This window comes from Haliotis asinina, chromosome 1 (genome assembly GCF_037392515.1).
Source record: "Haliotis asinina isolate JCU_RB_2024 chromosome 1, JCU_Hal_asi_v2, whole genome shotgun sequence".
NCBI lineage: Eukaryota > Metazoa > Mollusca > Gastropoda > Lepetellida > Haliotidae > Haliotis > Haliotis asinina.
In genome coordinates, this window is record NC_090280.1 from 2,914,505 (window position 1) to 2,939,086 (window position 24,582).

Here is a 24,582-nt window from a genome sequence, read left to right on the forward strand (position 1 = left end):
GATCTACCTTCTGTTGTTGTCTGTTTTTATATTGTATTGTCTAAATAGTGCTATTAGTTTTAATTTTCCATGCTAGTTTAAATTGAAATTGTGATATTCTAGTTGTTTTACTGTCCTTTGTTGACAGACTTTACCACATGCATATATTTCATGTAAATGTTCTCGTCACGATATGGCTGAGATATTGCCGATGAGATGTTAAATTCTAATTCACTCACTCACTCAATATCCTTCAATTATCGAATTACAGATTTATGTGTATGCAGAGTCCACCAATTTGCTAGGTTTGTAAGGCTTTATGTTGCTATAATAAACATATTAAAAGTAGCAGTTGAGAACGAACCTGCAAGCAACCTTCGATCAAGTTGGATTGTCCCGGAGAAATGAAAAATGTGAAACAGATTGCAACAGAGTTGCAACTATCTTTCACGTTAATATTTTAGTATTGTTCGCGTGAAGAGAAGTGAATCCAGTGTTAAGAATTTATGTTTTGATATTTGTTTACTTACTTGAAACTGAATTAACCCCCAGTAACACACACGCATCCCACACTGTAAGATAATTGTTAATTATGGGACAAAATGGCTATTGCGAGGAGCATTCCCGCAGATGCCATTTAGCGCTTGGAGCGTTGTGGCAGTTGCTGTGCAACATATCTTTCTGAAGCTATACAGACGCTGCACTATATCTATCCAGGTCTGGTCTATACTGATATCATGTGTGTATCTGTAGCACTATATCCAGGTATGTCCTATACTGACATCATGTTTGTACCTGTAGCACTATATCCAGCTGTGTCCAATACTGTGTGGGAACTGTGTGTGGACCACTAGAAAGCACTTGCACAGTACATTCAGACTAATTATGTTCAGTGATTTTGTTTTTTAGAATACACATCATAATCCCATGAAGGCTTTTGGCAGTTAATCAACTTTTTATTGTAAGCATATGTAGGTACAGTCATCTTCCTGCTGGTTAATAGGATCATAGTTAAAATTTTAAAACAAAATTGAAGTGCTACATGTTCAGTGCATATGTCTTCCAACAGACACTCCATTACACTTCTGCGTGGATGACACCTTAAAGCAGGGTTTTATGGAAGCATCTTGTCCGTTCTTTCTTTCCCACTTCGTTGCTACAACATACAAAAGATGTGTTTTCATCATACCTCTACATTATTTCAGGTAGGACAGAGAATGAATCAACTTCTTGTGGAATACACACCTGGCGAGTCCTCCCTTCCCAGTACGCCTACAAAGGACCACAAACACGCCGGACACGATGATGATTAGGGTTAAAGGAACCAAAATCATCGTGATGATTTTAGCTCCCTTCTTGGAGTCCACACCTACAGCAAAATGAAAATAAAGGAATTTCATACATACATCTTATTGGAACAGGATTTTCAGGTTAATGTCGATCACATACCGACTTACCAAGTTCATATTTTTAGCTTTGGTAACCATGATCATTGATGATCACATGCATCACGTAAGCCATCTGTCTTCTACCAACCTGACACGGTGTTATACAGCTCCAATACAGAGTTACACCCAGCTCTGTCACTGGTGGATATAACAACACACAGCTCCAATACAGAGTTACACCCAGCTCTCTCACTGATGGATATAACATCATACAGCTGCAATGCGGAGTTACACCCAGCTCTCTCACTGATGGATATAACATCATACAACTCCAATGCAGAGTTACACCCAGCTCTCTCATTGATGGATATAACATCATACAGCTGCAATGCGGAGTTACACCCAGCTCTCTCACTGATGGATATAACATCATACAACTCCAATGCAGAGTTACACCCAGCTCTCTCACTGATGGATACAACATCATACAGCTGCAATGCGGAGTTACACCCAGCTCTCTCACTGATGGATATAACAACATACAGCTGCAATGCAGAGTTACACCTAACTCTGTCACTGATGGATATTTTGCCATACGATGTGCTTAGTGACCAGATTTGCCATTATTGCAGTAGCGCAAATATATGTGCACCATTTATGACTCTGCCCCGTGATGACACAAGGGAACCATATGAAAAGTCTCATTGCTTCATAAAACACTGAAACGAAAACATAAGCAGCTAAGAGGATACAAGGACAAACTACACATCTGATCCATATAATTTATGTATGCCAGTACGTATAGTAGTGTTACTCCACGAAACGCACATCTTATCCATATAATATGTGTATACCAGTACTGATACTCCTAATATCATGAGTTATTTTCTGTTTGCCCATACTAGCCAAACTTACCAAATACATGCGAGTGTTGTCCCAAAGCTGGGAAAGCAAGCGTGAAGATTTTCCCAGCCATGGGTCTGGCGCAACTTGCGCTGCGCTTAAGGCAAAACACTGATTTGTAGCGGGTGCGTGACGTGTTAGATGACGTCACAACGTCTATAAATGTGAGCGCAACTCATGCGACTTCCTCTTTTCATTTTTAGCAGCTACGGAGCACATTCCCCGTAGGTATCAGTATTCCAAACAGCCCAGTTTGCTCTATTATTTGCGATATTGATCTGAAAGCGGTCGATCCACACCCTTTATGTTTGGTATGCCGCCACGACTCTCCACTTGCGCTGTGTGAAAGGCCTGGATCCCAGAGTAGTGGAGAGATTCGTTGGGAAAGCGGCGCAGAAAATGGAACGGCTCTTCTTCATTGGCAATGGACCATCGGTCTTACTCTGAAGTGGTGGCGGGTGTAGGCACAGACAAAGTCTTTCTCGGTTAGTCACCTGTCGGACGAACCCGAACGTCCCCATGGGACTGACAAGATCAGGGTCGGAGTGTTCCAGCCGGACACTGACCCATTGGTAGAGTGGGCCGACCTGACCTACGGGTGGTCCCAATCAGGGTGTGGCTATCCAGGATCCTGGCCAGGATACGCCTGTCCCGCCGAGATGTGGCAGGCCATCCAGGGGCAAGGTTTGCTTCTGGAGCGTAGATCTTCTCTACGCGGCCCAACGGGGACAGCATAGCGTGGATAGTTGGCTAACGAGCAATGGAAGCTTCCCCCCGGGACCCCTCGGCGCCTCGGTGACCCACTCCCGACCATTGGCCGTGTGGTTAGGTGGGATACGGGTGCTGCGTTCGTGCAGGTCCCGGTAGGATCGTAACAGGGGAGCGGGGATCGTTCCATGGACGTGGACTCAAACCCGCATGACTCCTCGTCTGTGTATTCGAGTATCCTGCATGAGGAGGGGTCTCACTGTAGGGTGGGACCTGAACGACCTGATTCGGGGATCGGGAAATTCAGACTTCGTGTAGGTCTATGCAGATGGGGAAAGTGGACACCTGTAAATCCCTGGCACTTATTCTTGTTTTGCACCTGTCGAGACAGAGCCGTTCTCTGTGGCAGCACCACCTGTATCCTCGAGTTCCTCTAACTGTTTCCCGCGGCGAATCCAGCAAAACCGCCGATAGCGTCAGAAAACCTGAGGAGCTGAGACATGTGCCGTCACTCTTTTAGGGCGATCTCACATCTCTACTGAACCTTCCTGGATCTGCTAAAGGACATAAGGAAGGACACACCTCTCTTTCAAGCCTGTATGAAGTCGGCTGTCACTGCGTTATCCCACCTATCACACCTGCAAGGACGACTCATGGGGAAGTCTCCTGCTAACGAGGAGCGGCACATCTTTGGCTCATTCCTACAATGAGCATACGAAGGCACAGTTTAGGTGTGCCCCTTTTGCAGGTGTGCAACTTTTTGGCGCGGGTCTCCCTGACCGCATGCAGCAGCTGGCAGCCAGGCGGAAGGACGACTCGCTTTACACTCATCAGCTGTAGTCTCTTTCCATAGGGAAGTTGTCTGTACCTCCCCGCCAAGCTGTCCCCGTCTCCAGTCCATCTGGTACCAAACGACACTGACCGAATCGGAGAAACACAGCACTCCTCTAATGGAACCATCCAGGGGCGGAGGGATAAGTTTTGCGGACTTAAGGGTCCGAGACGGTTGACTAGAACGGGGCGAATTCTTAGTCATCGAAGCTATAAAGAAAGCCCCGTTCAAGCCAAGGGAGGCGGCAGTGTTACGGCTTGTTTCCTACAAAACAGCTTTTCTCGCGGCTTCGCTTACAGCGTGTCGCCGTAGTGAGTTATACGCTGTCGGTTTCCAATGTTTACATTGACAGAATAACATAGTAAGCTTACAAACTTTGCCACAATTCAGGGCTAAGACTCAGAAATCACTTCAGTGTTTAGCTCCTATTAAGATCCCTTCTCTTTCCAATACCTTGATAAAAGGGGATTAGAACCCGCTTACCTGTCCTGTTTGCGCCCTCGAGGTATATCCACAGAGTTAAACCCCAACGGACTACACAGGGAAGGCTGTTTATTTCCTGCACAACAGAAGGTCAATAAATTGCTGTGATTTTGGAATATTTGTCCTCCCGCAATATATATTGGGTTGTAGATGCCGAGCTAGAGTGTTCATAGTAATGTTGTATGGGCTGTGTTTATCGGTACCAATAACATTGTGTTCCCTATAGTGCCATAAATGTCATTTTCCCTTAACGGGGCTAACGAAAAAAAATCCCGTGTTCCATAGAAGTCGCAGTTATGGCCAGACCGACCATCTTGAAGATTTACAAGCCAATTTTCTCTTTTTATTGTGTGACAAAGTCAGCCTTGTGGACCCTGGGCCAGTGACAGCAGCAGCCAGGGACAGGTCAGGGACAGGACGACAAACAAGTTGACTACTCACCGAGGGATTTACAACCGAGTGACCACGGAATGACCAGGGAAGGACTCTTGAAAGGGTTTTTGAAGTACCCTCCTAAGTTTCTGAACCAGCAGAAGACCTTATAAACAGCACTGACAATGGCGATGAAAGATAGGTCGACAAACAAGTGTTTACCCACCAAGTGGCCACAAGATAACCGGGGATAACCCCCACCCAACCCTCGCGTGGGTGGCAAGGTCATGGCCGGGTCGACCTCACTAGGTTATTTTCACTGTTATTTTCCTCCGCTTTACAATACCCCTCCTTTTATCGACTTGTCAGAACGAGACTCGGTTCCCATCGTCCGCTATGACAAAGTCTCACAATGTTAAGAGTAAATATTTTAATAAAAAGGGGGAATTCCATAGTAATTCCTGCTTTTATGAAAGACTTACGAGTAATATCATAATACCCATCCTCCTTTCCAACATTGGGAAATCTAGTTTCCGTGTGCTGAGCAACGCTGTAACAAGGCCGTTCCTCCGGGAGTGGTAGAGTCACAGGTTATGGTTTGTATTATGAAGAAGTGTCATGAGTGCCGCTCACATTTATAGACGTCGTGAAGTCATCTAGCACTTCACGTCACCCGCCACAGACGTTTGGTGTGTTGTCTTGAGCACAAAGCAGTGTAGCACTAGACCCATGGCTGGAAAAACATTACGCTTGTTTTCCCAGCTTTGAGCAATTTTTCCATGTATTGGGTCAGTTTGGCTAGTATGAGCAAACTGAAAAAAACTCATGATATTACACATAAGAAGTTGATAAAGACAGGAATCACAATGGATTTCCTTCCCGTGTACACCAGTACTGACAACACTGTTAATCCAGTATTATGCATATTTAAGACGCGTTTGCATTGTTCGCGAAATCGAAATGCGAATGACGGTCGTACGTGCCTGATGTCATTTCAGTAAAAGGTTTTCGTGGATTCCTGATATACACCCTGTGTATTCCGCCACAGTGTGTAATGGTTGTAGCTTCATACAGCCTTGTGTTGTGGCCATAGATTACCATGGAAATTGAAACATGCGATCGAACGCGTTGTAGTTGTAGTCAACAGTATAGGTTTGGATTATTATATTCCAGTGTTGGTGCGCAATTGCTACTACAAGTATTTTACAACACGAGGTATATCATCTTCAGTTCTGCTACCTTGATGTATCGCATGGGATGCTGCAACCATGAATATTGAAGGTTTATCCTCACACGGCTTTTGATTGTTTCCTTGTGTGTCAGTGAAGCAAAGCAAGCTTGCATGTTAACAGAGATTATTTAGTGTGTTAGATAAAAGCTGCAGCAATATCAAAGCGCATCATAGCAAACTTGCCAGACTCACGATACAAATATATAACGACGCATTGAATTCTCCCTCTTACACCCACCAAGTTTTTAGCCAAATGCCTTAGCTGTCACTATATGTTATATTAAAATATATGGTTACATCGAAAATGAACTTCTCCACTAACTCGGATAAGCTAACTGCAAACTTAATGCAGATGAATTTGACAAGGATCATGCATCAAATTGCAAATATCGTGCATGTGAACGGCAGCGTTTTCTTTAGAATTTGCCAAATTTCACTGACTTTCGTCATTTACAGAGCTCATGACAATAACCACTTAAACCTTCTTTTACGATGCATCAGTTCATGTGTAAACAATGAAGGGAATAGTTCATGTGTACACAATGAAGGGAATAGTTTGCAAATCTAGTTTAGAACAACTAACTGGAGTAAGTGGGGGCATTTACACTAGTGAGTCGAAACTATTTATGGGTAGCGTATGTACACACACGATACAAACATTTAACAAAGCGTATTGTGTGTGTTTATGCAATTTATTTGAAAAAAAGAGTGCAAACCGCATTCATACTTATGGACGCAAGCTGCAAAACAAGTAAGACAAATATGAGATCGGTACATAGAAATCGTTCGTGTCCACATCCATGCGGCATCTTTGTGAGATCAGTTAGAAGACAGACCACAGACAAATGGAAATGATCAGTCTTCTTACACGTACGAGAAGCGAGCAAAGGTTGGCAACGTACTTTCCTCGCTTCGGTTCGAAAAATATTTTTCATGGCAAAATAAAATATCTCCACCATCAAATGTATACACCTATTTCTTCACTGGGTTGTGCTCTCACACAATAGCGACGACAGATAAGACAAATAAACTCCAACAGGTTCATGATACAATTAGGCAACATGGTATTTCTCTTTAATTTCTGCTTATACATGTTCCGTCAATCTGTTAACTGGAGCTGGGAGGGTTAATGGAGGTGAAGAACGATCTGCATACCACGAGTCGCGTTTAAAATGTTGAATGAAACATATTTCACTTGAGTAATTATTAAACATGGGGTAGGAAATCTGAGAGCACAACCAAGTGAGGAAATTGGAGTGTTCTTTTGATGTTGGTGATATTTATTTTGAAATGAAAGAATTTTTTCGATCCGAAGCGAAGGGAGTACGTTGCCAACCTTTGCTCGTTTCGCTCGCATATAAGAAGACTTGTAATATTCTCAACCAGGATATTTGCGGTACAGTTTGCCTGCGGATACACTTAGTGTATTTCCATCATGTTTGTTCATCAAAACAAAGACTACCAATTCAGAAAAACGTAGGGAAACCTGAACTGTCCATTTGGTTAGGAAGTTTAAACGTTGAGAAACGTTTCAAGTACAGACATCTTATTGACGCACCACCAGTTCCTTCTATTGCCGCCCCTAATAACAACGTATGATCTGCACGTGCACAACGCAGTAGCCAATACACGTACATGGGGTCCCATTCTTGATTTTGATGATTTTGCAAGGAGGTTGAAAAATCACTAAGAACATTAATTTTGACACTCATCCTGCATCACACATTAGTTTGTGTTTGTGTCTAGTCGTTTGTTTTAAAATGAAAATCGCACACATTCAAATTTCATACCATACACAAACCATCTTTCAAAAGCGACTATAGTCCAAATAGCTATTGTTGTAAGGAAGTGCAAATGGTGATGCGCTCTCAAAACATTCGATACTATCATATCAACATTGATTGACTCCGATAAATCTCCTAAATATTTTTAATCATAAATGAAAAAAAATGAAGTTCCCCTACATTGTTTGAAGAGTATATATACAGCAGACATGGTCCTGACAGCATCGTGAAGACCCAGTTGGTGTTATTGCGATTTGTAAACACGGTTGATGGATTTGGAAGAGATTAAACAGTCCAAGCAGAGCAACAGTTAATGTCTCTCGAGAAGGCAGAATGAGATTATTTCGACTTGACATACGTGTCTCTGTTTGTCTGAATAAAAACTATAATTATACAGTCTTAAGAGGAGAAAAACTGTTCTGACGGAAAGGTACAGGTTTGCTGTTCTACAAATGATACAAAACGAGTTATTGTTTCAGTAAAAATAAATATTTTTTTCCTGGGCACATGATGACATGTTTGCATGTCGATTGCTCTGTAGCCACACTTTCTGTATGTGCTGCATCGGGTCAGTAACAGCACATTTGGACACTATTTTTCACAAGTAATTGCATATATTTTCTTGATAGTGCCAACTGTCACTTGCGCGTTGATTCCCCATCAGCGTTTCATCCCTACTTCCTCCTTCTGAAAACTCAAAGGGAGTGGAATGACCAGACGTGGGACATTTGTTTGGTCTATAATGTCCTACAACATGTCATTCATCTCCTCTGGTTCCTCTGGCACAGAGTTCCTGCAACACACAAACAATAACAAGCTTAGACATTATTAATGTGATAGTTTACATGGTCCTCACCAAATACACACACACACACACACACACACACACACACACACACACACACACACACTCACACTCACTCACACTCACACACACTCACACTCATACATATATACATACTAATTATCAGATTGTGATTACAGCGTCCCTGTGAGCAGCTTGTCAAATGGATACTAGGCTCAATAAAATTGTAAATTATTATTGAATTATTATTATTTTCACACATTGTACCCAGTTAGGGAATCGAACCAAGGACTTCGGCGTAAGAACCGAACGCTTTAACCTCTTGGTTACCACACCACCACTCGAACACTGGTGTAGCAGGTTATACATCACTGTCAAATGTTATACTCACCTGAAGCGATTTCCTCTTCGCATACGCAGTACCAAGACTACGATGATGACGAGGACGATGACGATGATGACAATCGCAATGATGACGTACACTGCAGGACTGATCTTTCTTCCTCCCTCTCCGTGGGCATTATCTAACGCCAAAAACAACAAGACTGATATCTGTTTGACCACCTAGTTACAAATATAAGAGTGTTGAGTATTTGAGATAGAGAGACAGATAGATGACAGATATCACAATATAGATGATATGGCAAATAACACCAAACAAGTATCAGCCCCAACACCCATCACAACCCAGGAAATGTTTCACAATACTGTTTTCACTTCACAACTCAATTCAAACAAAACAATTGATACACTACCATACTAACTAATCCATAAACAGCAATATCTTACCGGATTTCGCGCTTGTCCCGTCTCCGGTTCATCTCAATCACCAACACTCAAATGCATGCAAATTTTGAACCTAATTTGAGTTTCAAAACAGAACATAAATGGTAAATGAATTCAAATGACCTTGAGTTATGTTTCTTTTTCGATGTCGCAGGCACACCACAAATTCAGTACCACCACGTCCCCAGTCTTCAAAGTAGCATAGATAAATACAAAACTAAAAGTGAAGCGGACACCACAACATATAGCAAGGTGTACAGAGAGAAAGGTGTAGTAGAGTTCAGGTTTTGAGCAAAGCAAAATGTTCATAATTTCAGTTAAGCTTCGTGTCGAGCATTGTTTGTTTACAATACGGTCATACGTAACTGTAACGAGTCTAATACATACGAGGGGAAGTCAATAAGTTCATAGAAGTGGGTGCTGATATATCCTTGGTGATGTTGTCATTGGTGTCATTATTGAGTTGATTCATCTGTGACTCTGTATACTGATACCCAACCTTCCTCGAGCATTTACTTGAGAGTTAGAGCCTTTAAAAGACGATTACCCTGCACAAATCATGGAAACCTCCAAAACTGAGTTTCGTGCAGTTATCAAGTTTCTCACTAAAGAAGGTGTGAATGCAACCGAAATCCACAAACGCATGATCAATGTGTATGGCGAGGAAGCCCCTCAATATTCCACTGTGGCAAAATGGTCAGCTGAGTTTAAGCGAGGTCGCAGCTCCTTGGAAGATGACCCACGGTCAGGAAGACCTTCTGAAGCCATTACAGAAGATACAATTGCCCGGATCCAATGCTTAATTATGTCCGATCGGAGAATAAAGGTGGACGAGATAGCTTCAGAGTGTGGCATTTCACATGGAAGTGTTTGCACAGTGATCCATGAACACCTGCACATGTCCAAGGTATCCGCAAGATGGGTCCCTCGTAACCTAAATGCACATGATCGTCACCAGAGAGTTGAATCCAGTCGTGAGCTGTTGGACATCTACAACGCTGATCCTGATAACTTTCATGCTCGTCTGGTTACTGAGGATGAAACCTGGATTCATCACTGGGATCCCGAAACCAAACAAGAATCCATGCAGTGGAAGCACAAGCATTCTCCTGCACCCAAGAAGTTCAAAACACAACCTTCTGCTGGCAAGATCATGGCAACCGTTTTCTGGGATTCAAAGGGTGTGATTCTCATAGACTATAAACCACCTAAAACTACGATCACAGGGGCTTACTATGCTGACTTGTTGAAAAGATTGAGAGCGGCCATCAAAGAGAAGAGGCGTGGGAAGTTGACAGCTGGAGTCATGCTTCTCCACGACAATGCACCAGTCCACAAGAGCCGTGTTGCACAAGCTTCTCTTCAACAATGTGGCTTCGAACAACTAAACCATCCCCCATACAGTCCAGATCTGGCCCCCAGCGACTACTATCTGTTTCGCAATTTGAAATCTCACTTGCGTGGAACAAGATTTGCCAATGATGATGACCTCAAGGCAACAACAGAGGCGTGGCTGAGGGACCAATCTGAAGACTTCTATTTCAAGGGCATAGACAGTCTCAAAGACAAATGGGCAAAATGCATCGAGGTTCAGGGAGACTATATTGAAAAATAAAACCAATATCACAACCATTGTGTTCTGTTTTATATCGAGTTCTATGAACATATTGACTTCCCCTGTAATACAATGCCATGAATCTCTTACTACAAGCTACATTATTAGTACGGTTAGAAGAGTAAACATATCATCATCAAGCTCACACTTTGAAATCGATGAGTTATATTTTTCTGAAAGATGATATCAAGAAGGTCTGTGATGCAAGGAAGCGGGATATACTGGTAAATAAAAACAAAATCACAAAGCATCTTAAAGTGGCAGACAGTCTGGGCCTTTCATGTACAACGAGCAACATGTACAGTCAATGTTCATTTGGGGCGACTTACCGATAGTGAAGTTGTAGATGGACGACACTGTACAATCAGACTGACGGACACAGAACACCGACCCCGTCTGAGGAACGGACGACAGATGTAGAACATGCCCGGTCTTATTCACGTTCTCCATCCCAGAGACATTTAGGAAAACCTGAAGAAGTATCAAGCTCCCTTTACCTTCACGCCATGGACTGGTGACAACGACGCGTTCTTGTCCCTGTTCAGGGGGACAAAACAAACAGTCCACCTTTACATTTCCCGAGGGGGTCCGAGACTTTGGACAGTCAGTGCCTGGTAGGGACATTTCACAGACTGACATCATGCAGAGATACAGTCACCGTCTGGTAGGGACAGTTCACAGACCACAATCATGCAGGGGTGCAGTAGGCCTCTGCCCAGATAGTAATCATAGTTGGCCCAACGTTGGCAGACATTGGCCCATCACTGGCAAATATCCGTCAGTCTGGGCCTGTATGTACAACGAGCAACATGTACAGTCAATGTTCATTTTGAGCGACTCACCGATGGTGAAATTGTAGATGGACACTGTACAATCAGACTGACGGACACAGAACAACGACCCCGACATTGGCAAATTTTGGGCCAGCTATGAATGCTATCTGGGTGTTAGGGACACTGGCCACCTTCATGCACTGCGACTGTCAGCGTCTGGGAGTGGTGGGTCACAGATCACCATCATACAGCAATACAGGCAGTATCTGCCACGGACTGTTCAAAGGCAGCCACCATACACCGATACACTATACCTCTATTGGGGAAAGTTCACAGACAGAGATCATGGATCTGTACAGTCAGTGTCTGCTATGGAAAGTTCACAGGGCGCCACCATGCAGCAGGACAGTCAGCGTCTGGTAGGGGTCGCTGACAGACTGCCATCATACAGAAGTACAGTCAGTGTCTGGTAGGGCTGGTTCACTGGCCGCCAGCATGCAGAGATACAGTCAGTGTTCACAGGCCACCTGCATACAGTGGGACTATCAGCGTCTGGTAGTGGTGGCTCACAGATCGCCATCATACAGCAGTGCTGTCAGTGTTTGGTACGGACTGTTCACAGTCCGCCATTATACAGCAGTACATTAGACGTCTATTAGGGAAAGTTCACAGGCCGACATCATGCATCGGTAGAGTCAGCATCTAGTAGTGGTGGTTCACTGGCCGCCATCATGCAGTGGCACAGTCAGCGTCTTGTGGGGTTGACTCACAGACCACCATCATGCAGTGGTACTGTCAGCGTCTGGTAATTACTGTCCACAGGCTGCCATCATACAGTGGTACTGTCAGCGTCTGGCAGGGACTGTTCACTGGCCAATATCATGTAGCGGCAAAGTCAATGTCTGGTGGGGACTGTTCATTGACCTCCATCATCCATCATACAGTGGCACAGTTCATAAGCCGCCATCATGGAACGGAACAATAGACGTCTATTAAAGAAAGTTCACAGGCAGCCATCCTACAGCGGTCGAGGACGCCTGAATTACGTCGATGAATTACGTTATATGTTTCTATTTCCTTCAAACGTTATAAGAAAACATACATTAAAACTATGTTAAAAACATACGTGTTAGTCAACATTTAGTAAATTGTTTACTTAAAACGAAAAAAGTTATGTATATTCAGTATTATGAGAAAAGTATAAACTGCCATGTAAACCACCTCTCCATCCCACATGTTCACAACTGTATATTGGTACCTGTTATGCCGACCTGACCGTAATTGTTATTGTTCTGATGTTTACGATTGAGGTCATACATGCCACAAATGGATAGTGAATTATCCTACCAAAACTCGAAACTGCAAACTCCGCTACGAGGCACCCGGCGGGAAACTGTGAAACACATTGATCAGTGCCTGTATAGAATTGGTTACGTGAGTGAGTTAGTGAGCTGGGTTTTACGTCGTTTTTTCAGAAATATTTCAGAAATATCACCGCGGGGGACATCGGAAATTGGCTTCGCGCATTATATCCATGTAGGAATGGATATAATGTGTTCTTCGGCGTGAGTAGTGAGCGCTTTAACCACTGGACTACCGCACCGCTCCATAACATTGGTTGGCGTTCATACCAAGTGACCATTACATCATAGAAATGCGCACTGCAAACTCCACCTGGGTTACATCTGGCATGAAACAGACACCTGCCACGAGAGTCACAAAGATCAGAAAGTCGGCTGTTTAAATATACCAATTTCATTTCCTTGTTAAACCCACATGCATTTTCAATTTCCAGTAAATGACTCAACTGCATTACAAGCGAGAAAGAGGGTTACCTCCCTTTAGCTATTCAGAAGACGTTTTATGGATAACGTCTTGATTTCGTGAGAGCAACGTTTCCATGCAGTTTTGTACCCATGTCAAACAAGAAGTACAAGAATGTGTATCGAAACCTCGCACTCACGAAAAGAAGAAGTTGTTAAGAATGAGGATGTTTATGGATATCAACTTCTATATCAATGCATTAACTCCGAAACGTTGTGTGCTCATAGCATTTCACTTCTAAATGCCCTTCAAAGACTTGAAGAAGTTGTTATCCATAAATTTTATTCTATATTGTACTTCTCGACTTTTAAAATGTCACTCAAACAAGCTCCCTTTAGCTGTAATCCCAACACAGTGAGCGAGCAGAAAAGCTACATGTACATGAGTTGAAGACGATTCACGTCGTGAAACACGGTCGTGTCCAATATACACTGCATGATATTTGCATGGTAGAAACATGTGAAACACGTTAAAGTGACAAGTTGAAACACAGGGCAAGTAATAATGATATCACAGTCGAACAACGAGATATCAAACGTGGGAACAATCGATAAATCTATCAATATTTCGTAACATTTAAATGAAACATTTCCAAGCGTGTTTCCTTATTAAATCATTACTTTGGTCGTGGCACTAACTGTATTATTCCTATTTACTTGTCTGTTTGCAGGTACCAGGAAAACACACTAGTGCAAGGGTGCGTTAAACATGTGATCCGATTCAAGCCGACAATAGCAGGTGTATTTCTCGGGTTTATAACTTGGACAATGGTGAAAATACACTATTTGTAATTTACATAGATTTGTGTCTCGTGAGGTCGGAGTTATTTTCCATATGTCTGAGAATGCTCTGTAAGAGTAAAATGTGACACATAAATAATGACTTTCTTTGTGTATATTACCCATCTGATGTCAGACTCTCCCTCCTCCCCACAGCTAAGCGTCGTCTCCTGGTTCATGACAGCAATGTCCAAGTTGCCAATTTGAGGCTCTGAAAATAGCATACATCAAATATAACAGCAGAATTATAAAACAGTTATATAAAATGAACCACTCTCAGCGATTTCTAACTGTTGTCGGTGTGCACAACGTTTACATAAAATAGTTTTTACAGTCTATGTGATGGCTTCTGCCACCTAAAGGCCTTAGACAGTAAGAAACACATCATTTGTCATGCAAGAGTTACCTTTCACTTCCAAATCCCATGTAATGTTAAATTCCCCGTTTGGCAAGGTGATGACACAAGCGTATGTTCCGGCGTCCGTGGCGCGAACCTTATCCAGCTGCAATCCAATATCAGCTGCCTCTAGCAGGCGGGAGCGAGGCCTGTAGTCGGCGCTGATATGCAGTGAATCCTGTAGAAACAAGCACAGGGATATTACATGAAGACGATGGCCAATGCAGACTGTGGATGCACGAGCACAAAAGGATAATGCTTGGTAGTATTATGTTCAGGGACTTTTAGCACTGCAGTTCATCATACGTTTGCTTTCCCAGAAAATTATCTACTTATAGTTACTGTCATTAAATTGATTTTACGCGCGCTTCAGTTATTGTTATGTAGTTTCATCAAATGATCTACATCTACACACCATCACTGACGGTATATATCTTAGAGAAAGCACTTGCTCAGCCTCTCGGGATTTCACTTCTCCTTCGGTTTCACATTGCCTACCAAAACCGAGGAGGTGTGTTTTCTCCTGTACTTAATAACCAAGTGTATTATTTGACCATCATGGATAGATAATTAAACCCAATAGTGTAACAACATAATTAACAATTTCCTTTCACAGAGCGCATACATTGATATGTATAAAAGGAATTCTTGCATTTACACAAACGGTTGCCGGCTCTATGTGACAAGTAGGCCACTCTGAAGGAGCCTTGCTACGTTGCCATGACACCCACCCTACTGGAACTTTTCTTGGTTTTCCTGGCAATGGTCGTGTCACTGAAGCGCCACTGCATGTCTTGGAAAGGCTCCCCCCAAGTCCCCCGAGTCCACTTCAGGATGACAGTTCCGTCACTGCACACTTCCACTTTCCCCTGTCTATCTGCAAATGGATCCGGCTGATTATTACCATATGTTCATATCTCTCGTCTTTGTCCTCACTGTCTGAGCCCCTTGTCACCCAACTAGACCACCATGTTCCTCCCTCGGAGCTCCTGTCTCAATCAGAGCGCTGGGGAAGGCAGAAAAGGTACAGTAAGTCTCCATGGTCGAAGTATGGTGATCTTCATTCAGTTGTTGGCTATCTATAGCCTTTCTTACTCATCGTCTTGTATTGTTAAACTGTTTTAGATGTAATTACTATTTTTGAATACATATCCCTGCTAATATAGTTGTCTTCATTGACAGGTGTTTATAATTTATTTTTAATCTTGTTTTAATTACGGTATGGCTGAAATATTGCCGATGTGACTAAAACCCTTAACTCACTAACAGGGCACTGGGGTAGTTTAGTGATTAAAGCTTTACAGCCGAGTTGTTACAATCACTCACTCACTCACCCACTCAGCACATCATCACCACCACCTTTTCTATGTGCAAGTATTCCAATATGTACAAACATACATACGCCCCATTTCACTCGGACAATGCTTGCCATAAAAGGCGACTATGCTTATCGTAAGAGGCGACTAACGGGATCGGGTGGTCAGGCCCGCTGACTTGATTGACACTTGTCATTGGTTCCCAGTTGCGCAGATCGATGCTCATGTTGTTGGTCACTGGATTGTCTGGTGCAGACTAGATTATTTACAGACCGTCGCCATATGGTCGGAATATTGCTGAGTGCGGCGTAAAACTAAACTCATTCGCTCACTCACTCGCTCACTCGGACATGATAAAGTAATGCCAGTTCCATACAAACTGCATAAAGTGATTGAATGAATACAGTTTTACGCCATGTTAGCATTAATCCAGCAATATGACGCGAGGGACACCTGACATAGGCTCCATACACTGTATTCATGCGGGTAATCCAACCCGGGCTTTCAGTGTGACTATCGAACGCTCTAACCACCAGGCTATCCCACAGCCCCAATCTGCATGAAGCCATGTCTGGACAAAATATAGGTGTTCTGTATTATATCGGAATTCATCTCTTCATTTGATATGGATGATGAAATAACCACAAGTATATATATGTTCGGTTGAATGTTACCAGCTCATTGAGTACTACGCAGAACCTTACCGATACGCCTTTCTTCTAGAACTCCCTGCATGGTTATTCCTGTTCCGCTGGCTAAAGTGATGATACATCTGTAGGTTCCAATGTCATCCCTCGTCACGTTCATAAGACTAAAACCAGCATCACCTGGATGTAGGCGGTTAAAACGGCCCATGTATTTTGGGTTGATACTGAGGGACTTCTGAAACAATGAAAACGGAATTGTCACTTTACAGGCTACCAAGAAAACAGTGACGTAAATACCATTAGAATCTTAGTATTGCTGGTTTTCTCACAGTATCCATCTTATAATGTACATTATCTGTGTCAGATCTACCTGGCGGTCTGTGTAATTTGCCATGAAAATATCCTCAAACTTCCACTGTATGCGGTAGACTGATTTTTTTCGGCAGGTCCATGTGAAATTGGCTGTTCTTTCATTGCAGTATAAACACAAGGTCACTTTGCTCTGTATCTCTGGTGGAGGATCTGCAAAACGACAACTTACAGATGTGCATAGGTTCACACACACGCGTGTACACACACATGTATATACGGAAATACATGCACACCTCCTGGATACATGTTCACATACAAGCCATCTAGCGTTCCATCACTGATGAGGAACACGAATGGAATTTCTCATATTTCACACATGCACGCACACATACACAGCAAACGCACAGGGTGCACAAGTGTTTTCTTTGTGTACATATTAAGAGCGCTTCCTGCGTGTTACCTCACCCTGATAACAATGGCGTTCTTTGATATGGCCGGGGAGTGTTCTCGTGCACATAGATATTTGAGCCGTAAAAATGGGGGTCCTGTGGCCTTGTCCAGTTACACAAACAGACCTGTATTCCATCCATTTTATTTCAGATTGTCCCCTTAGACGTATACATAGACGTACAACATAAGCACCACTTTAAAAGAGTGATCGAATTACAACAAAACGATCATTTTGTAAAAAGAGTCGTTGTAAAATCATTATCTATGGACCGTGTAATAAAACATGTTCTCCGTAGTCAGTACATGTATTACACTTACAGCATACTCTGTCCTCTACATCTGAATTGATATCTATGACTATTTAAATTCCTAGAGGTGTTATACAGCAATTACACATGGGTTTGACAAAGTACTTTCACATACCTGCACAAGACGAAATCCGGCATAGCAGGATCAGGGCCGCCACAGCTGTAGCACCAGGGTAGACATCTGAACGACAACATGAGTTAGTCACGTTACAAACACTACCTCTGCTTACTAACACACATATGTTAACTCGTGGCACGTTAATGGCCTTTGGATATATTTCGACAACTTCAAAAACTTTTTTAAAAGTCATTCTTATCCAAAAAGGAGATTTATCAGTGTAAGCAGAGAAGAGACAGAAACTGGTGGATTCGAGCAATGACTCAAATCAATTTTGGAAATTGTTGAAACAACATAGAATGTGTGATAGTCTTCCCACATCAGTCTCATGTAATCAGTGGTTTGATCACTTTCTATCATTACTTTGTCTTGACCAACCTGTTGTTCCACCTTTTCTTTTACCATGTGTTGTAAATGCTACTGATGTCTCAATACTTAACGCTGCTGTTAGTGAGCAGGAAGTTTTTACATTCTCCCAACAATAAGTCCCCTGGACATGACGGTATAGCTAATGAGTTTCTTAAGGAACCTAGTGCCTCTATTGTACCTTTTCTTACAGTACCCTTTAATCAGATATTTGATAGTCGTAATTTCCCATGTGTTTGGGGCAAGAGTATTATATGCCCTCTGTTCAAACCAGGCTGTAAGAGTAATCCAAATAATTATGGGAGTATATCTCTTATTGGTTCTGTTTGTAAATAATTTTCCTATATTTTGAATGAACGTTTAAAATCTTGGTGCGATGCACATGAAATTATTAATGAGTCCCAAGCAGGATTCAGGGCAGGGTACTCCACAATTGATCACATTTTCTCTCCTCAGGATTTAGCTCATAAATATTCTTGTAAAAAGAGAGGTAGATTATATTGATTTCTCAAAGGCTTTAGCCACAATAAGACATGATGTTCTCTTGCAATCTTTAGCTAAAGTTGGCATTTCTGGTAATCTTTTAATATAATATCATCAGTGTACATCAGTTTATCTGGTTGTGTTAGAACCTCTAAGGGCTTATCTACGTGTTTGACATGTAATACTGGCACCCGCCAGGGCTGTGTGTTAAGCCCACAGCTGTTTATCATATTTATAAATAACTTGTTTTCCTTTATGGAACAAGAAGGTGGTATAGGTGTTAATGTTTCATCTGATTTTAACAATTTGTCTTCACTTATGTTTGCTGATGATGTTTCTGCACTTTCTGATACATGCAATCAATTACAACAGAAGATTAATGCACTTGAATGTTTTTGTAAACAAACTGGAATGTCAATTAATCTCAGTAAAACAAAAGTTCTTGTTTTCAGAAATGGTGGCCCTTACGGGAATATGAAAAGTGATTCTACAATGGTAATCCTATTGAAAGTGTATCCTTTTACAAATATCTAGGACTTGAATTCACACCAAAACTTATATGGAATAAAGCTAAAAGCTGTTTGGCATCTCAAAGCTAACACGGCAATATTTTCTATAAATGGCTTCCGAACAAAGATGGGAAGATTAAATTGTAAAGGAATGTTTAAGATTTGTTATGGGTCTGCCATTTGGGGTACTACTGTAACATTATTGAGTCTGTTCTGGTAAAACTTTGTACATATTTCTTGGAAGTTGGTAAATATACCTGTAATAACATGGCTCTTGCTGATTAAATACTGGTGTCGCCTATTATATATGCCTTATAATAGACTGCCAAAACATTGTTATATGATGCTCAAGTGCCTAGATGATGTTGGCCGAAATACGTGGGCAACTTGTGTCAGACATATTGTATTTAAGTATGGCTTTGGCTATGCAACGATCAGTCAGGATGTTGATTACTTTATATTCCCGTTTAAGCAGAGAGTTCAGATAATCTTAACCAATGTTGGTTCACTTCAGTCCAAAATTCTAATAAATGTTTTAATTACTCCCAATTCAAGACACTCTTAGATATGGAACGATATATATATTCTGATATCCCTTTAATCTAAGATCTGCATTGTCGAGATTCAGATGTGTTAATTTTGATTTAGCAGTTGAAACTGGAAGATACAATAAAGTTAATTACAATAAGAGATTATGTTTATTTTATCAATTGAATCAGAAAAATGTTGTTGAAGATGAATTTCATGTACTCCTGAAGTGTGAACGCTTTTCGGATTTCAGATTAAGATATATTCAGCAATATTTGACTGATTTTGATCCAAATGCCAATTTTATTAATGATATGAAAACAAGTACTGACTATGTTATAAACGATGTTAGTATGTTTCTGTGCTAGCGCACTAGAAATGCTTCTTTTAAACAGCATGTGCACTAAATTCAACAGCATATGCAAATGACTGTATGATGGGCCTGTGGAATGTTACTGTTACTGTCTGTCTTAATGGCCTCCATATTTCCTAAACAGTCATGTGAGGTCCTGCCAAACACACACGAAAATATGTCAACAATAGCCATTTTCTCACAATTGCTGTGACATTATCCACCAATCACACACATTATGAGCCATGAAGGTCTGGGATAGAATAGGCCTTCAGCAATCCGTGCTTGCCGTAAAAGACGCCTATGCATTTCGTAAGAGGCGACTAAAGTCATCGGGTGGTCAGACTCGCTGGCTGACTTGGTTGACACGTCATCCAATCCCAATTGCGCGGATCGATGCTCATTTTGTTGATCACTGGATTGTCTGGTCCAGACTCGATTATTTACAGACCGCTGTTATATAGTTTGTATATTGCTGAGTGCGGCGCAACACTAAGCTCACACTTACTCACACATTATGAGCCAAAGACATTATCTATCCTTCACGCACATTATCAACCAGCGAAAGTATCTATCCTTCACGCACATTATCAACCAGCGAAAGTATCTATCCTTCACACACATTATCAACCAGTGAAAGTATCTATCCTTCACACACATTATCAACCAGTGAAATTATCCACAGCCACACACATTACTAACCAGTGCCTGAAAACCAGTGCACGGCATCGTGACTGAGGTGCCCAAACGTTTCACTTACTGTGCTGCTTCATTCTCAGTATGCAGGATCCGCTACAACTCTGTGTTATCTGTGTTATCTCTCCATGTGTGTAAGGCAGCGTCACAGGCAAACAGTGTTCCTGTGTAATGAAATTGTCAAGTTTTCAGTACAAAACGTTTAACATGATCAGTGTTGACCACATATCAGTTGTCGCGACTTAATTAACGACATAAACACCCAATCTCAGTAAACGTAGTTTTTCTTTGACGAAAAACCCTGACGTCTTTCGTTATCGTTCAAATGTCTCCCTTAAAAATTACGTTTTTGCTTTCACTTTGAATTCTGTGGTTACACCACCCTGTACACTTCGTGAGGAAACGGATGTTTATAATTGCACGGCGGTCTGTTGAGTGCGTGCGAAATTCACTGTGATAAAATGTAGTCTCCAAACTTAACTCACCTTTCTATCTATCAGCAATTAAGCTATTTCGTCACGATTAATATCTTCTCACCAAAATACTTCCTTATGCTCAATTTGTTTTACAATGATCAGAATAATTTCATAAATAAACAGCAGAATGTGACAAAGACTGTCCCACTGCACAAGCGAGACAGCATGGCGCCTTGCAGGTCGATGAGTCCGTATTACATAACGTCCACTGGACGTTTGTAACATGTATTGTGGCATTGCGTTGAGGTGATTGTCAATAAACAGAAGTGAATATCAAACGAACATAACTTGAACATTATTTATAATTTGTAATATTGAATTAGGCACAAATACAACAGCAACATAATTGTATTCTCAGCCATATTTCAACCCCTAGATAGTTGATAGCTGATGGTAGCAATATCACATGATTTATCCCACCGGGTATTCAATTTCTGCTGGGTGAATAGAGGCATTTTTCACAAACTCACTTGCCTAAGGTGAGACCGCATGTGTCGTATGTGCTTTGTTGTGTGGCAGGGCTGAGGTCCTAGAAACTCTCAGGAGTCAGGCTGCCGGTCACCCATCCGAGCACTCTCCGCGCCCATCGTTACTAAACTTCTCCTGATTGTGATCTGAGCTCTGTGCTCAGGACCACACGCCACCACCACTGTTATAGTGTTCATGTCGTGTCCATAACAGTGTCCATGTAATGTCAAAGTGATGTTCTTGTAGTGTCCATTTAGTTTTCACATGTTGTCCACGCAGTGTTCACGTACCGCTCATGTAATGTCAACGTCGTGTTGTTCATGTGGTGTCGTTGCAGGGTTCATGTAGTGTCCATATAGTGTCCATATAGTGTATATGTTGTGTTCAGTTAGCGTTCACGTGGCGTCCTTGCAGTGTTCATGTGGTGTCCATATAGTGTCCATTGTGGCTAACCTAAATACATTCCAGCAGCTGATCATGGTAATTGTTTCAGCGTCTAATTTGTGTTGACTACACTGAGGATATGTAAGTACTATGTACGTACCTCATCGAACTACAGATAAACATTTGAGGTTATAGTTCGTTATTACACACCGGTTATGGAATCTGAGAACCAAGCAGAGAATCTATTGCTCCTGCTGCATGTGAACAGTGGAACTACAATTTGGAGACACAGACACACAATCTATGCACAGTACCTACTGCCAGCTATGGGAAAGGTGCGGAATTATAAGTGAGTGACCACACTGTGACATTCCAGCACTTAATACTGCAGGGGACAGCAGAAATTAGCTTCACACACTGCACCCATGCAGAGAATCGAATCCATGTATTCGGCGTAACGAGCGATCAATTCAATCACCAGGCTCCCCATATCTTATCATAGAAGGCAACCTTACTGAAAACTGGCAAGTCCTAGATGACCAGGAACAAGTTATAACCAATAATTGTACAATTAAATATAAAAGATAAAATAAAAAATAGAATTAGAATAAAAAATAAAGGTAAATTGTTCTTATCACAATATATGGCTGAAATATTGCCGATGTGACGCTTAATATTAACACGTTCATTCATCGCGATGAATGGTTCCAGGGCAGTGACACCCTACTTTCAGATTAACACTCTTCATCAGCCCTGTTTGGGATATCTCAATCCGTTAATGTACATGGGGCAGTGTTGGACAGTACAAGGGTACTGCAGCTCTTTGCCTAGAATGTGTGGGAACTGGCATCGGTTTTGCCGCGGTTGCAGTTGCAGCTCCAGCAGATATTTAAGCAGCAGTTGCCCCTCCAGCAGATGTTTGAGCAATGGCATCAGTGGCAGGCTGAGGGCCGTCATACATGGACACTCGCTACTGTATATTTGACTGGTGAATATCATCTAATATTGCTTTGTCAGGCAGACGGTTCTTGATTTATTGCACTTGCCCTCTTCTGTGACCTGATGAGAAAAGGACTGTTCATCAACTCCTCAGTGGTAGAAGCATGTAGCACACGTCGCACACAATGAGAGGTTGGTGTAAGAACCTGAAAGATAAACATACATTCTAGATTATTTTAGTGATTACAAGTAAGTAACATCCTTCCGTTCCCCCAAACCTATAGCTTACCCTCGACCTAACCTTACCCCAAACGTAATTTTGGACATTTAGTGATGTTTGCGAGTTGTCTAGTAATTGTTGTATTAATAATTAATTAGGTTTTGTTACTAATTTAGTATCTCATGATTGAGAAATATTATTTGGGGAGGTGAAACGTGATATAAGCAAGTAATCCCATGACACGGTTGATTTGAAATCAAATATGACGTCACAATAAAGATAAGGTCTTTATTCAGTATAAAGATGTCCTCAAATAGCTTTCTCTGCGATAATAAAACGAGTATATGATAAGGACCACTTCCCTTGTTCTCCTCCACTTCCTTCCCTTTCCCTCTGAAATTTCATTATCTAAACATAACAGTGTACTCACCAGCAAATCAGTAGGTGCACACAAATCCTCTATTTTCATAAACTGTGTTTGTGAACACGAAATGTCTTCGTCCAAACTGTTCATATTGCTTCCAATTGTTTATCCCCGACTAATAATGTGCTCTTGAGCTACGCACGTCCAGCACGTGATTCCCAGTGCGCACGACATGTGCGAGCTTCACAGCTCTTCTACACAAAGAGAATGATGTGTGTGCTCTGCCGCAATATAGTTTGCGCGAAAATAATCAACATTGCAATATTAAATAACTCGTGGAATATACGTATTATTGTTTGACAATAGTCTAAGTAAGTTAGATCATGATGGCCTTGTTCGTGGTCTAACTAACCATTTCAACGATTAGACAACAGACCCTCATGATCTAACTATCACGTATAGCCACTCAGGTGTGCAGCCTCTGCAGCGTCATATTTCGGGGTGGGAACAATATCCCTATTAAATCTTCAACAGGGTGAATGAAGGCACTATCACATTTAGCTGCTGACTAAATATGTTACCCGTGCTGAAACTTAGATTCGAAGTCAATATAACATATCATAAAACCGTTCAGGGTCCCGACCTACAAAGTGTTCGAAGCGCTGAAACATTCGTTAGCCTATGATAAACTACAGAGTGTACGAACGCTAAAGTTACGGACGCTAAAGTTACGAACGCTAAAGTTACGCACGCTTTGGGGATCGGGGGGCCTAAGCATTGCAACAACGCTGTGAAACACTAAAGGGAATACAAGTGTCTTACTACATCTGTCCAGGAGCGTCGTACAGTCGTAACTCACTTATACAACTGGTCCAGAAAAATAGCAATAAACCCCGGAGAAGAATTTTAGAACCTACACCGAAAGGTCGTAACAAGAAGCCAGATATCTCCTGCTCTGTGTCCGACATTCGTAGAGACCAGCGTCCT

The 24,582-nt window shown here is 41.9% G+C and overlaps 1 protein-coding gene across 3 annotated transcripts; it reads right to left on the reverse strand.

The window, feature by feature from the left end:
* Positions 1 to 914: 914 nt before the first annotated feature.
* On the reverse strand, positions 915 to 23,878 carry LOC137286296 (uncharacterized). 3 transcript variants are annotated; one of them, XM_067818073.1, is made up of 12 exons: positions 23,662 to 23,878; positions 23,119 to 23,217; positions 20,809 to 20,908; positions 17,808 to 17,873; positions 16,993 to 17,144; positions 16,680 to 16,857; positions 15,391 to 15,536; positions 14,669 to 14,837; positions 14,385 to 14,473; positions 11,216 to 11,357; positions 8,877 to 9,009; positions 6,570 to 8,473 (listed from the first exon to the last, which is right to left on the reverse strand). In XM_067818073.1, exons 1-12 carry the CDS (start codon positions 23,743 to 23,745, stop codon positions 8,428 to 8,430), a joined length of 1,404 nt encoding a protein of 467 aa, XP_067674174.1. In that variant the 5' UTR covers positions 23,746 to 23,878; the 3' UTR covers positions 6,570 to 8,427. The 3 variants fall into 3 exon arrangements, with proteins under 3 accessions (XP_067674183.1, XP_067674174.1, XP_067674190.1); XM_067818082.1 differs by lacking the exons at positions 6,570 to 8,473; positions 8,877 to 9,009; positions 23,119 to 23,217; positions 23,662 to 23,878 and adding exons at positions 915 to 1,135; positions 1,225 to 1,348; positions 21,230 to 21,423; XM_067818089.1 differs by lacking the exons at positions 23,119 to 23,217; positions 23,662 to 23,878 and adding an exon at positions 21,230 to 21,420.
* Positions 23,879 to 24,582: the final 704 nt, after the last annotated feature.